Raw genomic sequence first — 22373 nt, forward strand, 5'->3', positions numbered from 1 at the left:
CAGTTCACCACTAAACTCACACCAGGTCATGTGACTGCTCCAGCAGCAGTTAGCGCCTCAGTGACTGCTGCCTCCTGGTGGAAGGATGAAGAGCTACAGAGTCCAACGCTGTTCAGAAATATTCAAGTCTTACTGTTAAATAGAATCAATCGCGTCTTTGTATCAAAGCAGAGAAACGACAGAAGTGAAGACAAAGACATGCGGTTAGAAAGCAGCATGTTATAGATGAACCAGTGTTCGTCCACATGCAGTCATGTCACAGTAAAACATTCTTTATCAACCCGCTGAATACTCGTTTTTCTAAATGAATGAAATATAATGGATCCATTAAAAATACATTTGCAGCTTGACGCGTGTGCGTGTTGTTCCACACCCTGACCCACAGCAAACACGCGCACAGATGACGGAGCGATGCTGGACGCGTTTTTATTCCAACAGAAGAAAACCGAGAGAGAAGAAAGAGGAAAGAGAAGAGAAGAGAGGTAGAAGAGAAGAGAGAGAAGAGAGAGAAGAGAAGAGAGAGAAGAGAAGAGAGAGAAGAGAAGAGAGAACTGAGAGGAGACGGTGATTTATAAGGTAAAATAAAATCTCTCTATGTTTTTAATTAGGCTGGAATAGAAAACATGGAGCCTGTGTGTGTGTGTGTGTGTGTGTGTGTCTGTGTGTGTCTGTGTGTGTGTGTGTGTGTTTGTGTGTTTCAGTGTTAGACATTACACAGTTTGTGTTTGTACAGTTCAACATGTCTGTGTTTGAGCTGCAGAGTGAAAATGTGACGCTGAAGTTTTCTGTGTTGGTTCAGTTTCCGTCTGAATTGAATATGATTCTTGATTTCCTGAGTCTGAGCTGCATGTGGATATTCAGAGGCAGGTTGTCATCATCACTTTGCTCTCAGGACGTCTCCATCTTTGTGTTTCAATGTTGAAATGCAGCTGACTCCACGCTGCTGATGCTGATGTTTTCCATGATGTCTGCATCACTGACCTGAGGCAGGATTCAATCCAACATTAAACACAAAGAAACACAATCTGCAGACTGAAATACTGAATGTCAGCGAGAGTCAGTGGAGCCTGTGACCTTCATGCTGTTTTATCTGTGGTGGCTCTGATAGTTCTCATCACTTCATACCTTCTGATCTGATCTAATGTAAACTGAATGTGTGTGTTCATGTTCATCTCTGACATGAGGACACAACCATTCACCCTCTGAAACCAAAAAAACTCACTTTCCCAGCAGCCTCGTCACTCGACTGACTGGTGCTTTATACTTTCTGTGATGGCTGCTGCTGTCTCCATGGAAACTGAGGTTGTCAAATGATGAAGACAGAGTAATGTTCACGGTTGAAAAGCCGCCTGTTAATCTTCAGAGCTGAGTCGACTTCACGCCGTGAAAACTATGTTTGGAAGAAGAGGAAATTCTTATGCCGAGATAAAAGAATCTAGATTATACTTTACTTAATCAGTGTTTGTCTTCTTCAGGCATCATGTGCAAAGATTAATGCACAGTCATTCAACTTCAAGCCCATTTCTGTTAACTGTACCTTTTAAATTCTACAATCAAAGAGCCAACAGATGCAGGAGGTTTCAGTCCACAGAAACAAATGTGTGTAAAACACTTGAAAGTGCAGAAAACTGCAGAAACTGCAGTGATAGTGAGGAAGTGAAGAAGTGAAGTCATATATCATTTCTGCTGGACGCCTCTCAAGGGCCCATGAAGGTCTCTGAGATGCAGTGACCTGGATTTCTCTCTTCGACGTGATTTATCATCACAGACTGTAAAACTACAGAATCACATGTAAAACGTTCATGTCTGGAAATATAAACGAGGAGAAAAAGAAAAAGCCAGTTTGGTTCAGATCAGATCTTTATTTTTGTTATTTGTGCACTGAGGCAGACGAAAAGTTAATAAGTTAATACAGTGAAAGTGTCGGTACTGTGCTTGTTCTCCAAGAGAACATTAAAGATCAGAGACCTTCAATTCATGTTTGAGACGTTATAGACATCATATTTAAAAAGACAGAAATACTGACTATCAATCAAATTAAGAAGATTTAAATCTAATTAAAATTAAAAAACAAGATATCAATCAAATTAAGAAACAAGATATAACTCATTAATTTGATAAAGGAGCAGAATCATGTATAAATATAAAATCTAAACGAACAAAATTCATATAATCATAATCATAATCATAATTTTACTGTAAAAATTTAATTAAAGAATAAATATAAATTGATCCTGAAACCAGGGGTCTCTCGTGACGTCACTCCCAAATAGACCAATCAAATTGCGTCCCGCACGTTTTGCCGCGAAATGCCGAGAAGAGCCTTTGTTCTACCGGAAATAGAAAAACAACAACAAGCGTTCAAACAGAAATGTTGACGTGTGTTAGAGTCCGCAGCTCCGGAGGCGAGGGGCCGTTTGTCCGGAGGTGAGGGGCCGTTTGTCCGGAGGTGAGGGGCCGTTTGTCCGGAGGTGAGGGGCCGTTTGTCCGGAGGTGAGCGACTCTGTTGTCGGGCATTAGCAGCTAGCTCCCTGTAGCTAACATGCTAACACCAGCCGGTGGCTGCTAACATCCCCGCTCCTCCGTCCTCTCCCTGCCCGCTGTGTAGTGAACCATAGCCCGGCTCCTGACCTCATGGATCCCGGGTACCTGGACTCCAGCCTCCCGCAGCCCGACAACCCGTGTCTGATCGTGGAGGACTCTCAGCCGGACAGCGTCGCCCTGGAGGACGATCCTGAGAGCAGCTACCGAGCCCTGCTGGCCCGGCGCCTGTCCAACCTGCAGCCCAGCTCCCGGAGCCCGGTGCTGGTGAGCGGGGCTCTAATGTTAGCATCTGTATTTAATACCAGGTACTTTCTGCTCCTATGAGACAGATGTACCCGCTGTGCTAAGTATTCATACTTCAGTGTACACACATACACACACACATATATATATATATATATATATATATATATATTCACTTCAACTATCAGTGTTACATTTCTCAGAATGTGGCTGATGTTTTGGTTGTTGGCTAACTAACCAACTATCTGACTACCTACCTACCTAACTAACTATGTGATGTGACTAACTAACTATGTGATGTGACTAACCAACTATCTGACTACCTACCTACCTAACTAACTATGTGATGTGACTAACTAACTATGTGATGTGACTAACCAACTATCTAACTAACTAACTAACTATGTGACTAACGAACTATGTGATGTGACTAACCAACTATCTGACTACCTACCTACCTAACTAACTATGTGATGTGACTAACTAACTATGTGATGTGACTAACCAACTATCTAACCAACTAACTAACTATGTGACCAACTAACAATGTGATGTGACTAACCAACTATCTAACTAACTAACTATGTGACCAACTAACAATGTGATGTGACTAACCAACTATCTAACTAACTAACTATGTGACCAACTAACTATGTGATGTGACTAACCAACTATCTGACTACTACCTACCTGACAGTCTGACCTGGATAGCATCATGTAACAGCCCCTCACGTTCTCGTTGAGATGTCCGTCCTGTCGATGAGCAGGAACAATGTTCAACACTTTGATCTTATTGGGTTTAATCTCACTCTGGTTGAATTTCTCTCAACGTGAGCTGCATGTTTTCTTTCATTCTCCAGTAAATGTCAGTGGATGTGCAGAGTGAGCTCCTGTCATTGATGATCAGCTGTCTGTGTGTTTCATTCACCCATTCTGAGGAAACTCACTGTGAACAACAGTTCTGTGAGATGAGAGAATGTTTTCTTCCCTTCACAGGAACTGATCTCCTCACCTCTGGGAAGCAGATGCTCTCAGACAGACTCAGAAAGTTCCCAGAGTAACAACCAGGCTGAAGCTGGTCAGTTCTGTTCGTACAGTACATCTAACATTTATACAGTATCACTGTTTCATTCTCTTTAGAACTAAACACTAAAAAACCTGTTGTTCCGTATTCAGGGATTCTCACAGCAGTCAACCTGAGCTCAGCGCTCCAGGAGGACGAGAGTCAAGTTCTCAACATCTGCCCTCCTCCAAACAAGAAGTACGTGTGGACCTGACAGTTTGGAAGATTAATGTTGTTCTGCTGCAGAGTCGTGAAGTGTCTTCACTTTTCTTTCAGGAGTTCACCAGAGGAACCAGATATGGATTCTAGAGCGGACTCTACCACACACTGCTGTCCGGCTGAAGGTAACAGTTCTTCTCACATGAAGCATGGCACATTTTAAGACCTTAATATTACCTTGTGTGTCACTCTTCATAACAAACTCGTGTGTGTGCGTGTCTGTGTGTGCGTGTCTGTGTGTGCGTGTCTGTGTGTGTGTCTCTGTGTGTGCGTGTCTGTGTGTGCGTGTCTGTGTGCCTCAGAGGGAACCTCTCAGTTTGGTTTTCTCGAGCTTTCTCAGACTCAAGATCTGTGCAGTGAAGCAGTGAACAGTCGGGGGGAAGATATCGGCCCGCAGCCAGACTGTGAGAGACGCAACAAGTTAGGTATTCGTTAAATTCCTGTTTATATTTCGTTATTTTATCACGGAGGCCTCTAATTTATAGAACATAACAATATCTCAGCCAAGCTGATGGTTTAAACAGTCCATCTCATTTCCACCTGCTTTTCATCACCAGCTGAGCAGAGCATCGGCTCCAGGACTTCAGCGAATCAGGACAACAAATCTGCGAGGTACTGATCCATGTGGTGTTTTAGGTTCTACATTCATTCCAGATGCTCATCTGGTATTAGCAGTTTGTCTTTGTCCTCCAGATCTGAGGTGAGCTCCAGCAGCTCGTCAGACTCTGCAGCTCCTTCAGGCCGACAGCTGAGTGTCCAGGTTCTGCTGCACTCTGAGGGTCTGCAGGCCTCAGGTGAACAGAAGCAGCTGGACTGTGACATCCCGTCCTCGCAGGAAGACATGTTCGATGCTGACAAGTCGGGTACGTTCACACACTCTCATGTTAGGCTCTTGCCCATGAACTATATTACACCTCTAATGAATCTACAGACATTTAGTAAAAAATCAACTTGTTTTAACTTAATGTAAGGAAACTTGAACTAAGACCACAGATGTTCTTTTGAATAATTTAGTGATTAAGTTTATGACATCTCTTCTGACTACACCTTGACTAAGAAGATGGTCTTAGTTTAGATTCACTAACATGTCACTCACTGGGTTTGTTCCCTCATGGTTGATGCACTTGTTGGAAGTGGCTGTGGATAAAAGCGTCAGCTAAATGAAATGTAATGTTTGAATAGCATGCTGACAGAGGACACGTTGCATTCTGACTGACATGACAACATCCCTCCACACTCTTGATTTCAAGTATTGATCAATATCACATTACTGTTCACTTCTGAAAAAGCTATGAGAGCAGCAAGGGGAAGTCCCTGAGCCAAAAAATATAGAAACTAGTCACTGTCCAAGACAAACTTCCTGCAGACTCAGGCCCTTCAAGGCTCCTGCTGTTCACAGTTTTCTGTAATTTTACACGCAGCCAGTCTTTAGTACTAGTTGTAACTTGTCTGTGTTGCTCTCAGGAGCTGCAGTTGACAGCACGGTATCTGAGCAGGAGCAGCAGGGTCACCCGACCCCGACACCGTCCCACACCCTCCGACTGCTGCATCTGTCTGGACAGGGAACACTGGTGCAGGAGAGTCTGTCCCAGTAAGTCACACACGTGCTTGTGAACCCTCCGCTCATCCATCTTCACACTGTGCAGCCGAGTAAATGACATGATTTCATTGTCTTTTTTTTTTCTAGGAGCTCGGCTGATTATGTTGCTCCGACTCCAGACAACTTCAGCCACACTCCTTTAATTGTTCCCAGCTCCCCGACCGGACCAGAGCATGAACACGGTAAAAGAGTAACATTACTTATCATGACGCTGACGCTGTTATCAAAAGTGAACTACAGTCAGGGAGCAGCAAGCGTCACGTCAGTGCAGCTAAAAGTCTTTTGCGTCGCCAGGTGCTGATGAACCAATGGATACTTCGTTGCCCCCAGAAGATCGAGCAGGGGCGAGGGAAGAACAGCCAATGGAAACGGAGGCCGTCTCTAAGCCACAGCCATCTGCCTCCACGCCCGTATCCCAGAATTCCCCTGGTTTTGCATTGGATCGTACGCTCTCTTTACCCACCCAACCAGAGTTCTCGCACGTGTGTACTACTTCCTCTTTTTTAATCAATGACTCTTCTCATTTATTTATTAGTTTTAATGGTGCAACACGTTTTTTTATTATTAGTTTTATTAAATTGTTATTATTAATTTCCCCTGTTGATACTTTATGAAATATGAATATATTGTTGAATCTAAAATATCAGGAGAGAATAAGACGTTTACCAACTTATCATAAAACTTTTAATAAGGGAAAGTGATTCACATTCACCTGATGCAGCTTCTATGAGTTCTCTTTTCTCAAATCAAAATATCTTAAATAATCCAATTAATTATCATTATATTAATGCAGTCACTATAATCGATCCTGTGTTTTCTTTCTGTTTTCTCAGGACGTTTTTGTTCCGACACAGAGCCTGGAGCCTCCTCAACAGTCTGATAAGCAGTCGAAGCCTCATGAGACCCAGTCTCAACATCTGGAGACGGCACCGTTCACTTCTCCTCTGCAGCTCTGTGTGAACTCTCAGAGCAGCGGTCCTGCTCAGCAGACCTCAGTGCAGATTGAAGACGACAGTCAGGCCACACAGATTGAGGAATTTGAAGAGCCGCCCGCCGTCGACACCAGTGACTCTGTGACTTTGTGCTGTGACCAGAGGAGCGAGAGCGTCCCCCCAATATCACAAACTAGTTCAAAAGCTTCCAACTGTGCAGAATCACCAAAACGTTACAGCGAATGTGCAAAGACTGAGCCGTCCAATCAGTCGCAAAGTTCTGATGTGCACAAAAAGACAGCTTCTTTGAATGTACGAAATGTGAATGTAAAAGACAGCAAAGGGTCGACCTCTGCCGACACGGTGTCCTGCTCTATGCCAAAGCTTGATTCCTCTGCTGTGTCTGTTAGCAGCTGTGTGCAGGAGACTCCCTGCAGTTTGTCCTCACAGTCCGTCTTCTCTCAGACGTCTGCTGTGGATGTAAGAGGAGGAGGAACGACAAAGAGTCGATCCGTAGAATTAGTTTCACAGACTAACAGCGACGTGATGGATCAGTTGGAGGAGGTGATGGAGGAGGAAGAGGAGGAGAGTGCAGCAGGAGGCGGGGCTTCAGGAATGGCTCTTGCTCTCTCTCAGAGTCAACTGATGTCTCCTGAGCCAATGGAGGACGAGAGTGAAGAGCAGGGAGCTGACAGCATCATCGTGGTTACAGACAGCGAGAAACACTCCCAGATTCTGAAGAAGGACGTGACCAACAGCTCCCAGCCAATCCGAGCCAATGTGGCCGCCTCCACCAACGGCCACGAGTCCCAGTCTCGGGCGAAGAAGGTGAACGCGGCACCTGATAGGTTGTCCCAGACGGAGAGGGCGGGGCCTGAACCAGAGGCGCTCAAAGACAAGAGCCTCAGTGACAGCTCAGGAGGTAAAGTGGACGCAGACGTACTGTATCTCACCGTTCTCTCCTCACCCTGTGGCTCCCAACATGGCGGTCGAGAACCGTACAAAAAGTTTCCAGAAAGAAAATAAGAAAACAAGTAAACAATGTTTATTTTACCAGATATTCTCTAATTTAAAGCTGTTTTCAGACATGAACTGTGTAAATTATTGTCCTGACATGTTGTGTAGTCAGTGTGTGATCGTCTTCTACGTGTGCGGCTCCTCTTCTTCATCCTGAGAGATTTGTGTTCTTCCAGTTTCACGTCCGTCACGTGTTAGAAACCTCAGAGACACGCCCATTGCTCACTGGGAAGGTTCATGGACTCACTCTATGTTTAACTAGAGGCTGCAGGAGAAGATCCAGAACATGTCCAGAGACATTTGTTCTCACATACAGAACACGTCATGAACATGTGAGGAACACGCCGGGAACATGTCTGGTTCAGTTCTTGTTTGAAAACAGCTTTTGTGTCATCGTCAGTGGTCGCCCTTTAGATTAGCCTTCAATGACATTTGAATAAACCCATTAATTCACAGTTAATGAACTAAGTGCAGATGTGCAGCCTGTGACGGGAGACTTGCACAAATCTGATTTCAACATGTTGATAAACATCGTCCCTGTTGGAGACTGTAAGAAATCTGTCTTTAATGGAAACTGAACTGAAATAGATCTAATCTGATTCCAACTATGTTTTTCAACGACAGAGATTTCCTTCCACTTCACACTTCCTAAAGAAGAGATGCTGATTGGTCCTGCTGCTGGAGCCACGCCTCCTCTAATCAATCAGCTGAAGCAGACGCTGAGACACAGCACTCCCATTGGTGGGTTCCACACACAAGAGCATTGCATAGCAGCTTCTCTGCCTGATGTCACGTAGCACAACACGATCTGACGCTGAACTTTGTCTGTGTATCTTTTATCCAGAGATCTTTTCTGAGAAGTCAGACAATGTGGGTGATGTCTCTGCAGACGTGGCGATGGCTGCCAGCGACATTGTGTCTGGGGAAGGTGGCGAGGATGGGACGGACCCTGGAGACAGGAAGCTGAGTTTGAGGATGAAGCTGGTGACCCCAGTCGGAGAGGGCAGCTCTGAGTCCTTCAGTCTGCAGAGTAAGATCTGCTCTTGCTCATCTTCATTGTTCATTCTCTTCTTGGGAGTGACTAGATGGTTTCCATGGAGACGCTCTCATCGCCCTCTCAGTAATATATTTATTTCCACCAGAGCCGGCGCTGTCAGACGAGGATGCATCTGTGGTCAAGGTTGTGACCAGGTAAAGCTATTAGCCCATAGTTATTCATTTTTTAAAATGGCACAAACTTTTCTGCAACTTTTCCTGAAAAAAACCTGAAGATAACGTCTGAGTGAGCTCGTCTGAGAACACAGCAGGAAATCCTCCAACAGGATTCACTGCCAGCAAGTTGGCGTGTTCATGACATTTCTAACACGTGACACACAAATCTGACATAACTAAAAGAATACAAATATCTCTGAACCTCGTTAGCTCCTGTTTCACACAGCTTCACTTTTTGTTACCTGCAGTCATTACATCATTTAGCTGATGCTTTCGTCCTAAGAGACTTACACATTCATTCATATATGAGGGGCCATTTTGGGGGGGGGGGGGCTCAGCATCTTGCCCAAGGACGCTTCGGCATGGGCTGGGATTTGAGCAGCTGACCTTCTGGTTGGAGGACACCTGCTCTGCCCCCTCAGCCACAGCCGCTCCAGTCGCCTGCAGAAGGTCACAGAAATAAAACGTTGCTCATGTTTGATGTCTCAGCAGCTCGTCAGTGTTCAGTCGAGTCCGGCAGGTGCACAGACAGCAGGAGGACAACCAGCCTGGAGACAACGCTACATCGGTCAGGTGAGCACAGCACCGAAGCTACTTGTGCTGTTACATGTTGTACCTCCGCCAAGGCTGACGTCGTTTCTCCTGTACTCTCCTCTTCTAGTTTAAATTGTGTTCAGATGAAATGTCACTGTCAAAGCTCCACTGGCGACTGTTTGTTCCACTTCCTCATTTAACTCTCACCAGCGTTTAAAGCACAGACTTTAAACAGCATCAGTGAGCATCAACTGACAGTATGAGACTGTGATCTGAACAGTCTGCACCGTTGTCCTACTTCTGTTCCATTTTTAGCACGACGCGGTTTGAAAAATTGCCACTTTGGTGACTCTGCTTTTACTAATTGAAAACACAGCACAGATGTATAAAATGAGTTATCACCTGTGTGTCATCTGTAATTTAAATCTTCTTCATATACACGTGATCTGTTGAGATTCTCTCCATTTGACCTGTGGAAGTATGAGTAGATTCCCCCTCTTGTGCTTTAGTCGACACTGCATGTTACAGAGTGTGAGACCTACTTCTGGATCCTGCAGCTGGGAGGGGTTTCTATTTTTTGCACCATGTGAATCTTCTCCTGGGACGATGTGAGGCGTTGTTTTGCCCCCTGCTTTAGAAAAGTGAGGTCAGCAGTTGAGTTCTCTTTTTTAGTCACTTGCTTCTTGTCAGAAATAGTTGAGAGAAATCTCAGACGATGTGGATCTGGACAAGAGTCTTCAGTCTTGGAGCAGAGTTGCTTTGTCTTAAACCTGTTCTAATGGAGCGAGGTTTAAAAAAAGATTTCATCACTATGAACTTCACCGGAGCCTCTGAGAAGCGGCTGGTGGGTTCTACACTGTAGACGGTAAAGTATAGTGTTCAACTTAGTACCATGTAATCTGTTTTATACCAGATCTGACGTGTTAAGTTAAAGTTAACACTGAGACAGTGGAGGAGGCACCGCAGAGCAGCTGAATGAACCAGTTGGAACATCTGACAAACTCTTCGTCGGCTGTGTCAGCCTCTGCTCGGACTCCATTTTGAACTGACTAATTTTTTTGCTGGTGTTCGTTTAACCTGACGGACAAATCCACCATTTTGAAGAGGAAACCCTTCTGACGGAGCTTTAATGTTGTTGTGCAGGTTGTAGTTTTCAGTGGAAAGTGTCAGGGACCTTCACACTTGATAACAGGGTTCATCTGGGATCATGTGGGTTATTGTGATCTGTAGCTGGGTTCAGACACATGGCTCCTGGAACTTCATGTAAGTTGTGGGTAGCTTCTAATATTGACGCTGTATCTTTATTGGTCGTCAGCCAGATGTCCCACAGCATCACATGTGTACATTTGAACGTCTCTGCAGGGCGGAGCTGTTCGCCTCACCTCAGAGAATCTCCCAGGCTTCCTCGCTGGGATGCAACAGCCTGCCTAACAGCCAATCAGAACCTTCACAACAGGAAACGGCACCGCAGCAGAAGACTGTAAATACCCCCACCTCTGCTGACCAATCAGAAGAGAGACGAGGACCACCCGGCGCTTCAGAGCCCCCGACCCCAAACAGCCAAGATGCCAGACAGAAGGCGAATTCCCAGAAGTCCTTTGACAACAGCGTCAGCTCCAGTCCGTCCAACAAGGTTTGTCCGTCACTGTGCATCAGTGTAGAGGACGAACGTGAGTTTATGATTCTCATGTTGAAAGGTTTTGGTATCATCTTATAACAAGAATCGATTTCACATAAAACACACAGGAACACAGATGTTACAAGAATTAAAGAAAACAGCAAAATAACACACAACAAAATATTCAGTAAAATCTTTCATGAAAAATACAAGTAAAATGATTTATTCTACTACATATTCAAATTACAGACGATTGAGTGTTTCCCTCTCAGACAGAACTAGACAAGTGTTGTTCAGTGTTGATGTTTGAGGCTGAATCTCCTCTGTGTGTCTCAGCTCCGACAGCGGACGCTGTCCCAGCAGACCGGCGTCGATGCAGAGGGGCTGCGCTCTCCAGTGGGAAGGGTACGGAGATCCATGTGCATTCAAATGTCTGGAAACATTCACATCATTATCTGACACTCCTCTGTTCTTCTCTAAAAGGTGGAGCCAGAGTCTCCGTCCTTTAGAAGAGCCACAGGCCCCGCCCACTGCAGACACGTGCGCACCATCCAGGAAGTGCGGACCACCATCACACGGATCATTACAGATGTTTATTATGAGGACGGCAAAGAGGTGGATCGTAAAGTCACTGAGGTAACAGCTGTGTCTCTTCGCCTCTCACAGGTTGTTCTACATCCTGCTACAAATACTGAAAACACGTATTTCAAAGTGTCTGAGGTTTAAGTTTTATCTCCAGTTAGAGAATAAACGTTCATGGTCTTTGTGAAGTTTGCAGACTCGTGTTCAGACGTTTCTGGTTGAATGTGTGATTGTGACACTTTGTAGGATGAAAAGTTTCTTTGTGACACGAGGAGCTTGAGCGTCACTGATCTCTTTGATGTCACCAGGAGAGCGAGGAGCCAGTGGTCGACTGCCACGTGTTGGACAGCGACATCTCCCCGTGTCGCACGGGCAGCAGCTCTGTGACCTCCGGTGACCTGGGTGACATCAGCTCTTTGTCGTCCAAGGCCTCCAGCCTGCAGCACAGCTCGGGAGGAACCAGCAGCAGCGCCGGCTTCACCAGGCCGGACTTCATCATGCCGTCCAGCCGAGGGGGCAGATCCTTCAGGTACAACCTCCCCCCTCACGCGTCAGTCACTGGTTCTCTTGTGTCCTGTCTCTCTGCTCTGTGGTGATGCATGCTGGTTCCTGATCCACCTCTTCACCTGTTTGACTTTCTAACACGCTCATCTCTCAGTGATTCACTGATCCCTGCCTGCCTCAGGTACAAGTTGCTTCCAGGCACAGATCCGGGGTCCTTCTTTAGCAGGACGGCTTTTCCTTTTGAGACTGTCCCCAGATCAGTACCTGTGCAACTTGACCGGCTCCATTCGTCCCCTCTGTGTGTCCGCAGTCCCAGGAGGGGAGGTGGATATCAACAGAGGGGTCACAGGGGTCAAAGGGCAGGGTCAGTGGTCACGAAGGACAGAGGCTATGGCACCCTGGGGGCCCGGGCCTTCGTCCCGCTGACTCCCAGAGGAAGAGCCAGAAGGGGCCGGCCCCCGTCGCGCGCCTCGCTGTCCAGGTGAGTCCTCCCTGAGGCTCGCCCCGACGCTAAGAGAGCACAAACTCACACTTCCTGCAGTTTCTACCAGTAACATTTTACTTTTCCTCTTTTCACTAATCTCCTTGTACCTGATCTTCACACTCAAGTTTTATATATTTTCATTATCAATCAATCTGCTCATTAGCTTCTAGTTTAGACTGAAGAAACTCAACTCATTGTTATTTCTCTCTGGTAAAGAACCTGGAATCACTTGGTTTGTCCGACAAACTTTCCAGAAGCCAAAGATTTATAGTAAATGAAAACCAGAGAAAAGCGGCTTGAACCAGTCGATGTTTGGTTCTTTGATAAATTCATGAATCAACCGAATCCTTTCTGCAGTAATGTAAAACAATGCACCGCTCACATCAGCAGCATGTTGTACTTTAATAGGTTTTTATTATAAAACTAAATGAGCACATGGCTTTTAAAAAAAGACTTTTTCATCAGGATTAAATCACATAAAATTCTTAGAGGCAGACAAACGAGAAGAGTTTCACTTCTGACACGTTTCCTGTGTGAAAGATTTCATTTGGGTCGACGCAGAGAGAGAAGTGAATTGTAAAAATAGCCGTGGGTCAGAGTGATTTTTCCTGAGGCTGATCAGACCCGTGTTTCTCTTAAGGCGAGGTGGTGTCGGGTCCCTGCAGAGACTCAGCGCTCATGGCCGCCCACAGTCCTCCTCAGAGGACGAGCCCTTCACCCGCATGCTCCCCCCACGTCTCCCCGTCAGCCCCTCGGACACGGAGCTCCTCAGCCACTCAGACTCCCTCAGGTCGTCTCCAGAGGAGGCGAGCTCGGCCAGCAGCAGCTTCGTCGGCCTGCGTGTGGTGGCAAAGTGGTCGTCTAACGGCTACTTCTACTCAGGCCGCATCATCAGAGACGCCGGGGAGGGGAGGTTCCGCCTGCGATTTGACGATGGCTACGAGTGCGAGGTGGTGGGGAAGGATATCCTGCTGTGTGATCCCATCCCTCTGGAGACAGAGGTCACCGCCCTGCTCGAGGACGAGTACTTCAGCATAGGTGAGGAAGAGGAGGAGTCAAAACAACTTGGATTATATTCTATGTAAATATTCCGATTGTTCATATCTGATGAGGAAACCCTCTGGTTCGTTAACAGTTTTCTTGTTGAATGTGCAGGTGTTGTACGGGGCCATAAGTCCGAGGGCCAGGAGCTGTTCTACAGCGTGGAGCGGGACGGACAGAGGCAGTGGTACAACAGGACGTCGGTCATCCTGTCGATTGAACAGGGAAACAAGCTGAGGGAGCAGCACAGCCTCGGACCCTACGAGCCGGCCACTCCTCTGGCCAAGGCCTCAGACATCAGTCTGGGTGAGACGAGCACATCTGGACTTCCTTTGTTGATTAGGAAGAAATGTTGTTTACTGGAGCTCCCCCTACAGGCTGGATGTGTAGTTCACTGTTGATGCGGCTGCAGACAATCACATGGAAGAGTTAGTAGTTAAACCTCTGTTGAAATGTGTTGACTTGCTCCTGATGACAAACAGAACAAAACAAAGTGCAGACTTTAAAAACTGAATCCTTCATCAGTCGTTTCCTCTTGATGATAATAATTTTACTGCAGAGGTAAAAACGTCTCTTGTCCTTGTGGATCCTCTGTGACGATTCTTTTCCCTCAGATAACCTGGTGGAGGGGAAGAGGAGGCGCAGAGTGGCCCCTGGAGGTCAGGACACTCCCAACCGCACCTCCTCTAGCAGCCCCCGCACCCCAGGCCCCTCCGGCAAGAGGAAGCTGAGGACGACCTCCGAGGACGACAGGACGACGGCCAAGAGAGGCCGCAGGGGTCCGGGCATCAGAGCCGGTACAGAGACCGCTTCGCCAAAACCATGACAGCGTGTAAACGTGGTCATGGTCCAAAAAACAACTCACTGAAAGAAGCTGGTTTCAGAGACGTCCGACTTGAATAAGTTGAACAGATTCTAGGAAATAAGTTTTAATTGGTCGTCGTTGTTTTTTTAACACATAATTTTTTAATGGTTTTTAGAAGCTTTTATGCAAAATAATTTTAATTGAACAATGTGATTCCTCTAGAATGTGATTTCTTAAATCTTAAATCTTAAAATCTTAAGTGATTGGATGTAGTTTTTATTTGTATGGACTCAGTAACGTGTGATTGTCTTTGTACTGAGTTTAACCTCCATGTGACGTGTGTCCGGCGGCTGCTTCTGAGACTAATCTGGTAATTGAATAACGAGTAGTTTTATCATGGTGGTGGTTCACAGGTGGAGGGAGGAGCTCAGGTGATTTCCACGGGTGCATTTCACTTATTTTCATCCAGTCGAGCTGTTTTCAAACACAAACAAACATGATGACGACAAGAACCTACACAACTCGATCACGTTTAAAATGAGGAAATACTTTTATTTGTATTTTGGGTGAAATGATCTGATTCCTGCAGTTTGTCTTTTGGACGTTAACGTGTTGGCGTGTTCGTGTCCACAGCTCAGCGGGTCGGAGTGTGTAACACCTCCGGCAGCGGCACAGACCTCCCCGGCCCGTCTGGTGAATTGTCGGAGACTCAGGGTCCGCAGCCTCAGAACGCGTCTCTCTTCATGGGCTTCGCCTTCATGCTGACGGTGTCGTCAGAGAGCGACCGGCTGACCAATAAGCTCACAGAGGAAGAGGAGGCGGAGGAGGAAGGTGAGATGGGTACTGGTTCCTCATCTTCCTCATCTGAAGCTTCTTTTAATCATCAGTAAACACAAGTCTTGTTTTTCCTCTGTAGATCACAGTCAGACGGGCCCCTTCAACAAAGCGTACACAGAGTCTCAGCTGCAGGCGGGAGGAGGCTTCATCCTGCCCGACTTCAACGAGGAGCAGGTGAGTGGAACTTTTATTACAGTTTCAAACATTGTTATAAGACTGGACGTTATGTCAGGTCATCATTTATTCTTCTGGATAATTATCCAGTTCAACGTACAATTCTAAAACAATTCATAAACGATATTTTTCACATTGTTCTCATGTTGATGAGATTTCTCCTTCACCTCATCGAGCGCCTCGCTGTGGCCAGATGTTTTCATGTCGTCTTTATTTCAGTGACGCAGCATTAACTTCTGTCTCTTAGTTTCTGACGCTGCTAAACGTCCAGACCCAACCCTTTAACTCTGCAGCTCTGAAATCAGGACTCTTTACATGAACTCTTTCTAATCACTGTGTTTATTTCATAGCGTTAAAGAAAAGATCTTTAAAGAATCAAACTGTGCAGGTTGGTGTTCAGTCTGTGTTGTTCTGTGATTGGTTCCCTCTCAGTGTAAGGCAGCCTATCAGAGCCTGCTCATCGCCGACCAGCACTGCCGCACCAGGAAGTACCTGCTGTGTTTGGCGAGCGGCGTGCCGTGCGTGTCACATGTTTGGGTGCGTGACTGCTGCAAAGAGAACAAGCTGCTGAACTACAGGAACTACCTGCTGCCTGCCGGGGTGGGGCCGGACAACACCGTCGTAGAATGGTATGATGCAGCGCCACCTGGTGGTTTGACTGGGTGGGTTTCAGCAGACTGGACTCTGATGAGCTGACTGCGTATCGGAAAATAATCCCAAAACAAACTATTTGAAAAAGACGACTGTAAATGTTTCAGTCTTTGCTCCAGAGTTTTCCAACACGAGTTTTGAAGTCGCTGACAAAAGCTTCTGATCTTCACCGATCAGGTGCCAACAGCTGTTTGTGAATTCTTCACAGATAGTGGCGAGGTTCGCCGACAGTTCGCCAACGAGTCGCCAACGAGTCACAGACTCTGATCAGTTTCCAACCTTCTGGATATCGAGTCAGTAACAGCTGCAGCCAATCAGAGCGCAGGAGCAGCGGAAGGTTCAAATAGTGATGAGACAGTTTTGCACACGTCTGTAATCAGGGAACTCAAACAAACACTGTGTGAGGGACAGAAACACAAACTCAGGATTAACGGCATCGCACTCGAGTCGTCTTCAGACAAAAGCCTGAATGTCTGTGTTAGTTTTCATTCGGGTCAAGTTAGGACAGAAAATCTGAACTGAACATTTCACCTCCTGCAGCCGGACGTGTGGTTCTGAGCAGGAACATCAGATTGATCGAGTCTCTGCAGGTAAAAGGTCCTGTAGCGTGTGCGCCCGTCAGTCATGTGTGTTCAGTTTATTTACTGAACTGTTACCTGATGTGGTTTGTGTTTCTTTTTAAATCAGAAAACAAGAAAACAACCTGAAGCTTTAAAAAATCCTGGCGGCAGCAGTCGATGTAAATATGGATCCTACAGAAACCACATGACAAGAGTCAATGCAGCTTCTTCAAAAGATCCTCATGAGAAATGAATTCATCATAATCACCTTTGTTTCATAGTTAATAGGAATCTAAAACAAATTTAAACAATAGATTGATGAAGCCAGAACAAAACTTGTTATAAGTAACATGACTGTACAGAATTCAAGGTGACATCGTTAAACAGTTCTATTGATGATTGATTTTTCTTTGAGATGAAACTGTCGAAAGTTTAAAATCCTATTTTCCTTCTCTCCGCTCAGGCATCCTCGCTGCAGTCCCTTCAAATCCCTGCGGGTCCTTCTGGTGTTTGAGAAGCCGGTGGAGCTTTGGGCTCAGCTGATCACCATGGGCGGAGCTTCGTCGGTCCGACAGCTCCAGGTGGACAAAGACTGTTCAGGTACCGACATCAGGACCTTTAAATAACGTGCACTGTGAAAACATGGTCGTGAACGGAGTCTGTTCCTGTCTGCAGATGTTCCCGCTGGAAAGTACGACGCTGTGGTGACAGACCACGCCTGTCCCCCATTGGTGGAGAAAAGTGTGACATCACAGGAAGTCCCACTGGTGTCCACGGAGTGGCTCATTCAGAGTCTGATCTGCGGCGAGCGCCTTGGTTTCCACAGCAAGCCTCAGTATCGCCACGACTACTCGCCATAATCCAGACCGTGTTCAGTGTCCTGAGTCCTGTCGCATGCTCTGCTGTATATAACCTGTGTGTTTTTATGGGATAATAATAAACTGTGACTCTGGTTTCATTTTAATCAACTTCACTTTATTTTCTCTGCTTGAAGTTTTGGTATTTACACTTTATACAAGAAGCAGAATCATTTGAACCACAGATGAACGTGTAGAGGATTCGTCTCATTCTGTCGTCTTCTTCTCAAACACTGGAAAGAAAACATGGAAGATTCAGAAGCTTCACAACATTAAGTCTTTTAAAAACTCTCAGAGTTTAACTGCAGCTTGACTGAGACGTCTGAAGTGCTGAGTCATGTTCTAGTTTGAAGAAACCAGGCTTCTGTACTTTTCTGTTGTCGTGTGACGGACTCGGTGTTTACAGGCTGGATCCTCCACATGTAAGAATCAACCTTGAACCAGAATTTAATACAACTCATGAAATACTGAAACTTCTCAAAATGTAGAATTCCACTCAGCAGAATCTGCTGCAGCGCCCCTGGTGGCCTGGTCCCCAAACAGCCTGTGTGTAGTGTTTAGTCCTACCTGTGTGTAGTACATGTTGTGTAGTGGTGTTTTGTGTCCTACCTGCCCAGTGTGTAGTACTTGTTGTGTAGTGTTGTGTGTCCTACCTGCCCAGTGTGTAGTACATGTTGTGTAGTGTTGTGTGTCCTACCTGCCCAGTGTGTAGTACATGTTGTGTAGTGTTGTGTGTCCTACCTGCCCAGTGTGTAGTACATGTTGTGTAGTGTTGTGTGTCCTACCTGCCCAGTGTGCCTCCTACCTGTGTGTAGTACATGTTGTGTAGTGGTGTTTTGTGTCCTACCTGCCCAGTGTGTAGTACATGTTGTGTAGTGTTGTGTGTCCTACCTGCCCAGTGTGTAGTACATGTTGTGTAGTGTTGTGTGTCCTACCTGCCCAGTGTGCCTCCTGCCTGTGTGTAGTACTTGTTGTAATCCAGTCGCAGTAACAGCTGGGCCAGGTCAGACTTGATCTGATGGTTGGTGACACTCGACAGGATTTTAAATAATAAGGACGACTGTCGTCTGAAGCCCTGAAATTCCACAGAGCAGAATTAAACATCTTCACACAGACATGAAGAACAGTGAGACATCGTGAGACACCATGAAGAACAGTGAGACACCATGAGACATCGTGAAGAACAGTGAGACATCGTGAAGAACAGTGAGACACCATGAGACATCGTGAAGAACAGTGAGACACCATGAGACATCATGAGACATCGTGAAGAACAGTGAGACACCATGAGACATCGTGAAGAACAGTGAGACATAGTGAAGAACAGTGAGACACCATGAGACATCATGAAGAACAGTGAGACATCGTGAAGAACAGTGAGACATCGTGAGACACCATGAGACATCATGAGACATCATGAAGAACAGTGGGACACCATGAGACATCATGAGACATCGTGAAGAACAGTGAGACACCATGAGACATCATGAAGAACAGTGGGACACCATGAGACATCATGAGACATCGTGAAGAACAGTGAGACACCATGAGACATCATGAAGAACAGTGGGACACCATGAGACATCATGAGACATCATGAAGAACAGTGAGACACAGTGAGACATCGTGAAGAACAGTGAGACATAGTGAGACATCATGGAGACACAGTGAGACATCGTGAGACATCGTGAAGAACAGGTTGTACCTTGACCAGGAGGTCGAGCTGAGCGGTCCCCCTCTCATCCAGAGGAGCCACGGTGGGACTGACCAGAGAACAGAAGTTATCACACAGCTCCAGGATCTCGTTCAGACAGTGGAACACCTGAGGACAAGAGGACAAGAGTTTGTGAGATGAAGACGACTGTCGGGGCTGAACCCACAGTGACGTACCGGCTTCAGGAGGATGAAGGACTGGGCCAGAAGGTTGCTGAGGAAATGGTCGTGGGCCAGTCTGATGCTCTCGAAGTCTCTGGTGGAGTTGATCTGCTGAAGCAGCTGAGAAAACTGAGACTCCAGAACATCCACCTGAAGACGGACGGCAGGAGAACACGGATACTCACATGTTGAAGACATGGATAAGTCATGAAACTGTAGTGTCTGTGTGTAGTTCCCGTGTTCTCCTCGTGTCTGTGTGTAGTTCCCGTGTTCTCCTTGTGTCTGTGTGTAGTTCAAATGTTCTGTGTGTAGTTCCCGTGTTCTCCTCGTGTCTGTGTGTAGTTCACGTGTTCCCCTCGTGTCTGTGTGTAGTTCCCGTGTTCTCCTTGTGTCTGTGTGTAGTTCCCGTGTTCTCCTCGTGTCTGTGTGTAGTTCCCGTGTTCTCCTCGTGTCTGTGTGTAGTTCCCGTGTTCTCCTCGTGTCTGTGTGTAGTTCACGTGTTCCCCTCGTGTCTGTGTGTAGTTCCCGTGTTCTCCTTGTGTCTGTGTGTAGTTCCCGTGTTCTCCTCGTGTCTGTGTGTAGTTCCCGTGTTCTCCTCGTGTCTGTGTGTAGTTCCCGTGTTCTCCTCGTGTCTGTGTGTAGTTCACGTGTTCCCCTCGTGTCTGTGTGTAGTTCCCGTGTTCTCCTTGTGTCTGTGTGTAGTTCACGTGTTCTCCTCGTGTCTGTGTGTAGTTCCCGTGTTCTCCTCGTGTCTGTGTGTAGTTCACGTGTTCTCCTCGTGTCTGTGTGTAGTTCCCGTGTTCTCCTCGTGTCTGTGTGTAGTTCCCGTGTTCTCCTCGTGTCTGTGTGTAGTTCCCGTGTTCTCCTCGTGTCTGTGTGTAGTTCCCGTGTTCTCCTCGTGTCTGTGTGTAGTTCAAGTGTTCTGTGTGTAGTTCACGTGTTCTCCTCGTGTCTGTGTGTAGTTTACGTGTCCTCCTCGTGTCTGTGTGTAGTTCCCGTGTTCTCCTCGTGTCTGTGTTAAGTTCACGTGTTCTCCTCGTGTCTGTGTGTAGTTCCCGTGTTCTCCTCGTGTCTGTGTGTAGTTCCCGTGTTCTCCTCGTGTCTGTGTGTAGTTCCCGTGTTCTCCTCGTGTCTGTGTGTAGTTCAAGTGTTCTGTGTGTAGTTCACGTGTTCTCCTCGTGTCTGTGTGTGGTTCAAGTGTTCTGTGTGTAGTTCACGTGTTCCCCTCGTGTCTGTGTGTAGTTCCCGTGTTCTCCTTGTGTCTGTGTGTAGTTCCCGTGTTCTCCTCGTGTCTGTGTGTAGTTCACGTGTTCCCCTCGTGTCTGTGTGTAGTTCCCGTGTTCTCCTTGTGTCTGTGTGTAGTTCCCGTGTTCTCCTTGTGTCTGTGTGTAGTTCACGTGTTCCCCTCGTGTCTGTGTGTAGTTCCCGTGTTCTCCTTGTGTCTGTGTGTAGTTCCCGTGTTCTCCTCGTGTCTGTGTGTAGTTCACGTGTTCTCCTCGTGTCTGTGTGTAGTTCAAGTGTTCTGTGTGTAGTTTACGTGTTCTCCTCGTGTCTGTGTGTAGTTCCCGTGTTCTCCTCGTGTCTGTGTGTAGTTCCCGTGTTCTCCTCGTGTCTGTGTGTAGTTCAAGTGTTCTGTGTGTAGTTCCCGTGTTCTCCTCGTGTCTGTGTGTAGTTCCCGTGTTCTCCTCGTGTCTGTGTGTAGTTCACGTGTTCTCCTCGTGTCTGTGTGTAGTTCCCGTGTTCTCCTCGTGTCTGTGTGTAGTTCACGTGTTCCCCTCGTGTCTGTGTGTGGTTCAAGTGTTCTGTGTGTAGTTCCCGTGTTCTCCTCGTGTCTGTGTGTAGTTCCCGTGTTCTTCTCGTGTCTGTGTGTGGTTCAAGTGTTCTGTGTGTAGTTTACGTGTTCTCCTCGTGTCTGTGTGTAGTTCCCGTGTTCTCCTCGTGTCTGTGTGTAGTTCAAGTGTTCCCCTCGTGTCTGTGTGTAGTTCCCGTGTTCTCCTCGTGTCTGTGTGTAGTTCCCGTGTTCTCCTCGTGTCTGTGTGTAGTTCCCGTGTTCTCCTCGTGTCTGTGTGTAGTTCAAGTGTTCTGTGTGTAGTTTACGTGTTCTCCTCGTGTCTGTGTGTAGTTCCCGTGTTCTCCTCGTGTCTGTGTGTAGTTCAAGTGTTCTGTGTGTAGTTCCCGTGTTCTCCTCGTGTCTGTGTGTAGTTCACGTGTTCTCCTCGTGTCTGTGTGTAGTTCCCGTGTTCTCCTCGTGTCTGTGTGTAGTTCCCGTGTTCTCCTCGTGTCTGTGTGTAGTTCCCGTGTTCTCCTCGTGTCTGTGTGTGGTTCAAGTGTTCTGTGTGTAGTTCCCGTGTTCTCCTCGTGTCTGTGTGTGGTTCAAGTGTTCTGTGTGTAGTTCCCGTGTTCTCCTCGTGTCTGTGTGTGGTTCAAGTGTTCTGTGTGTAGTTCACGTGTTCTCCTCGTGTCTGTGTGTAGTTCCCGTGTTCTCCTCGTGTCTGTGTGTAGTTCACGTGTTCCCCTCGTGTCTGTGTGTAGTTCCCGTGTTCTCCTCGTGTCTGTGTGTAGTTCCCGTGTTCTCCTCGTGTCTGTGTGTAGTTCCCGTGTTCTCCTCGTGTCTGTGTGTAGTTCCCGTGTTCTCCTCGTGTCTGTGTGTAGTTCAAGTGTTCTGTGTGTAGTTTACGTGTTCTCCTCGTGTCTGTGTGTAGTTCCCGTGTTCTCCTCGTGTCTGTGTGTAGTTCAAGTGTTCTGTGTGTAGTTCTCGTGTTCTCCTCGTGTCTGTGTGTAGTTCACGTGTTCTCCTCGTGTCTGTGTGTAGTTCCCGTGTTCTCCTCGTGTCTGTGTGTAGTTCAAGTGTTCTGTGTGTAGTTCCCGTGTTCTCCTCGTGTCTGTGTGTAGTTCCCGTGTTCTCCTCGTGTCTGTGTGTAGTTCACGTGTTCTCCTCGTGTCTGTGTGTAGTTCCCGTGTTCTCCTCGTGTCTGTGTGTAGTTCACGTGTTCCCCTCGTGTCTGTGTGTGGTTCAAGTGT

General features: G+C 46.7%; 2 protein-coding genes across 20 annotated transcripts in view; one reads left to right on the plus strand and one right to left on the minus strand.

Moving 5' to 3' along the window:
• Positions 1–17584, plus strand: tp53bp1 (tumor protein p53 binding protein, 1). Of its 18 annotated transcripts, none has more exons than XM_069528302.1 (30): positions 1–576; positions 2389–2471; positions 2609–2808; positions 3784–3865; positions 3964–4048; positions 4127–4194; positions 4372–4494; positions 4627–4681; positions 4763–4932; positions 5534–5660; positions 5757–5851; positions 5964–6151; positions 6503–7523; positions 8243–8359; positions 8463–8648; positions 8761–8809; positions 9320–9403; positions 10727–10997; positions 11319–11387; positions 11466–11618; positions 11873–12093; positions 12379–12549; positions 13193–13590; positions 13708–13899; positions 14208–14390; positions 15032–15229; positions 15315–15409; positions 15842–16071; positions 17084–17220; positions 17296–17584. In XM_069528302.1, exons 3-30 carry the CDS (start codon positions 2635–2637, stop codon positions 17478–17480), a joined length of 5127 nt encoding a protein of 1708 aa, XP_069384403.1. In that variant the 5' UTR covers positions 1–576; positions 2389–2471; positions 2609–2634; the 3' UTR covers positions 17481–17584. The 18 variants fall into 18 exon arrangements, 17 of the variants coding, with proteins under 17 accessions (XP_069384403.1, XP_069384413.1, XP_069384388.1 ...); XM_069528287.1 differs by having other exon boundaries at positions 3–576; positions 2389–2493; XM_069528312.1 differs by lacking the exon at positions 2389–2471.
• Positions 17574–22373, minus strand: part of tubgcp4 (tubulin gamma complex component 4) — a 12446-nt gene continuing 7646 nt past the window's right edge. For both annotated transcript variants that reach the window (XM_069528493.1, XM_069528489.1), the window contains exons 15-18: positions 19368–19502; positions 19183–19299; positions 18413–18552; positions 17574–17710 (exon numbers count right to left, since the gene is read on the minus strand). In XM_069528493.1, the coding sequence (XP_069384594.1) occupies positions 17704–17710; positions 18413–18552; positions 19183–19299; positions 19368–19502 (399 nt within the window). In that variant the 3' untranslated portion in view covers positions 17574–17703. The remainder of the gene's footprint in view (positions 17711–18412; positions 18553–19182; positions 19300–19367; positions 19503–22373) is intronic.

The sequence above is a fragment of the Paralichthys olivaceus genome, chromosome 1 (genome assembly GCF_024713975.1).
Source record: "Paralichthys olivaceus isolate ysfri-2021 chromosome 1, ASM2471397v2, whole genome shotgun sequence".
Taxonomy (NCBI): domain Eukaryota; kingdom Metazoa; phylum Chordata; class Actinopteri; order Pleuronectiformes; family Paralichthyidae; genus Paralichthys; species Paralichthys olivaceus.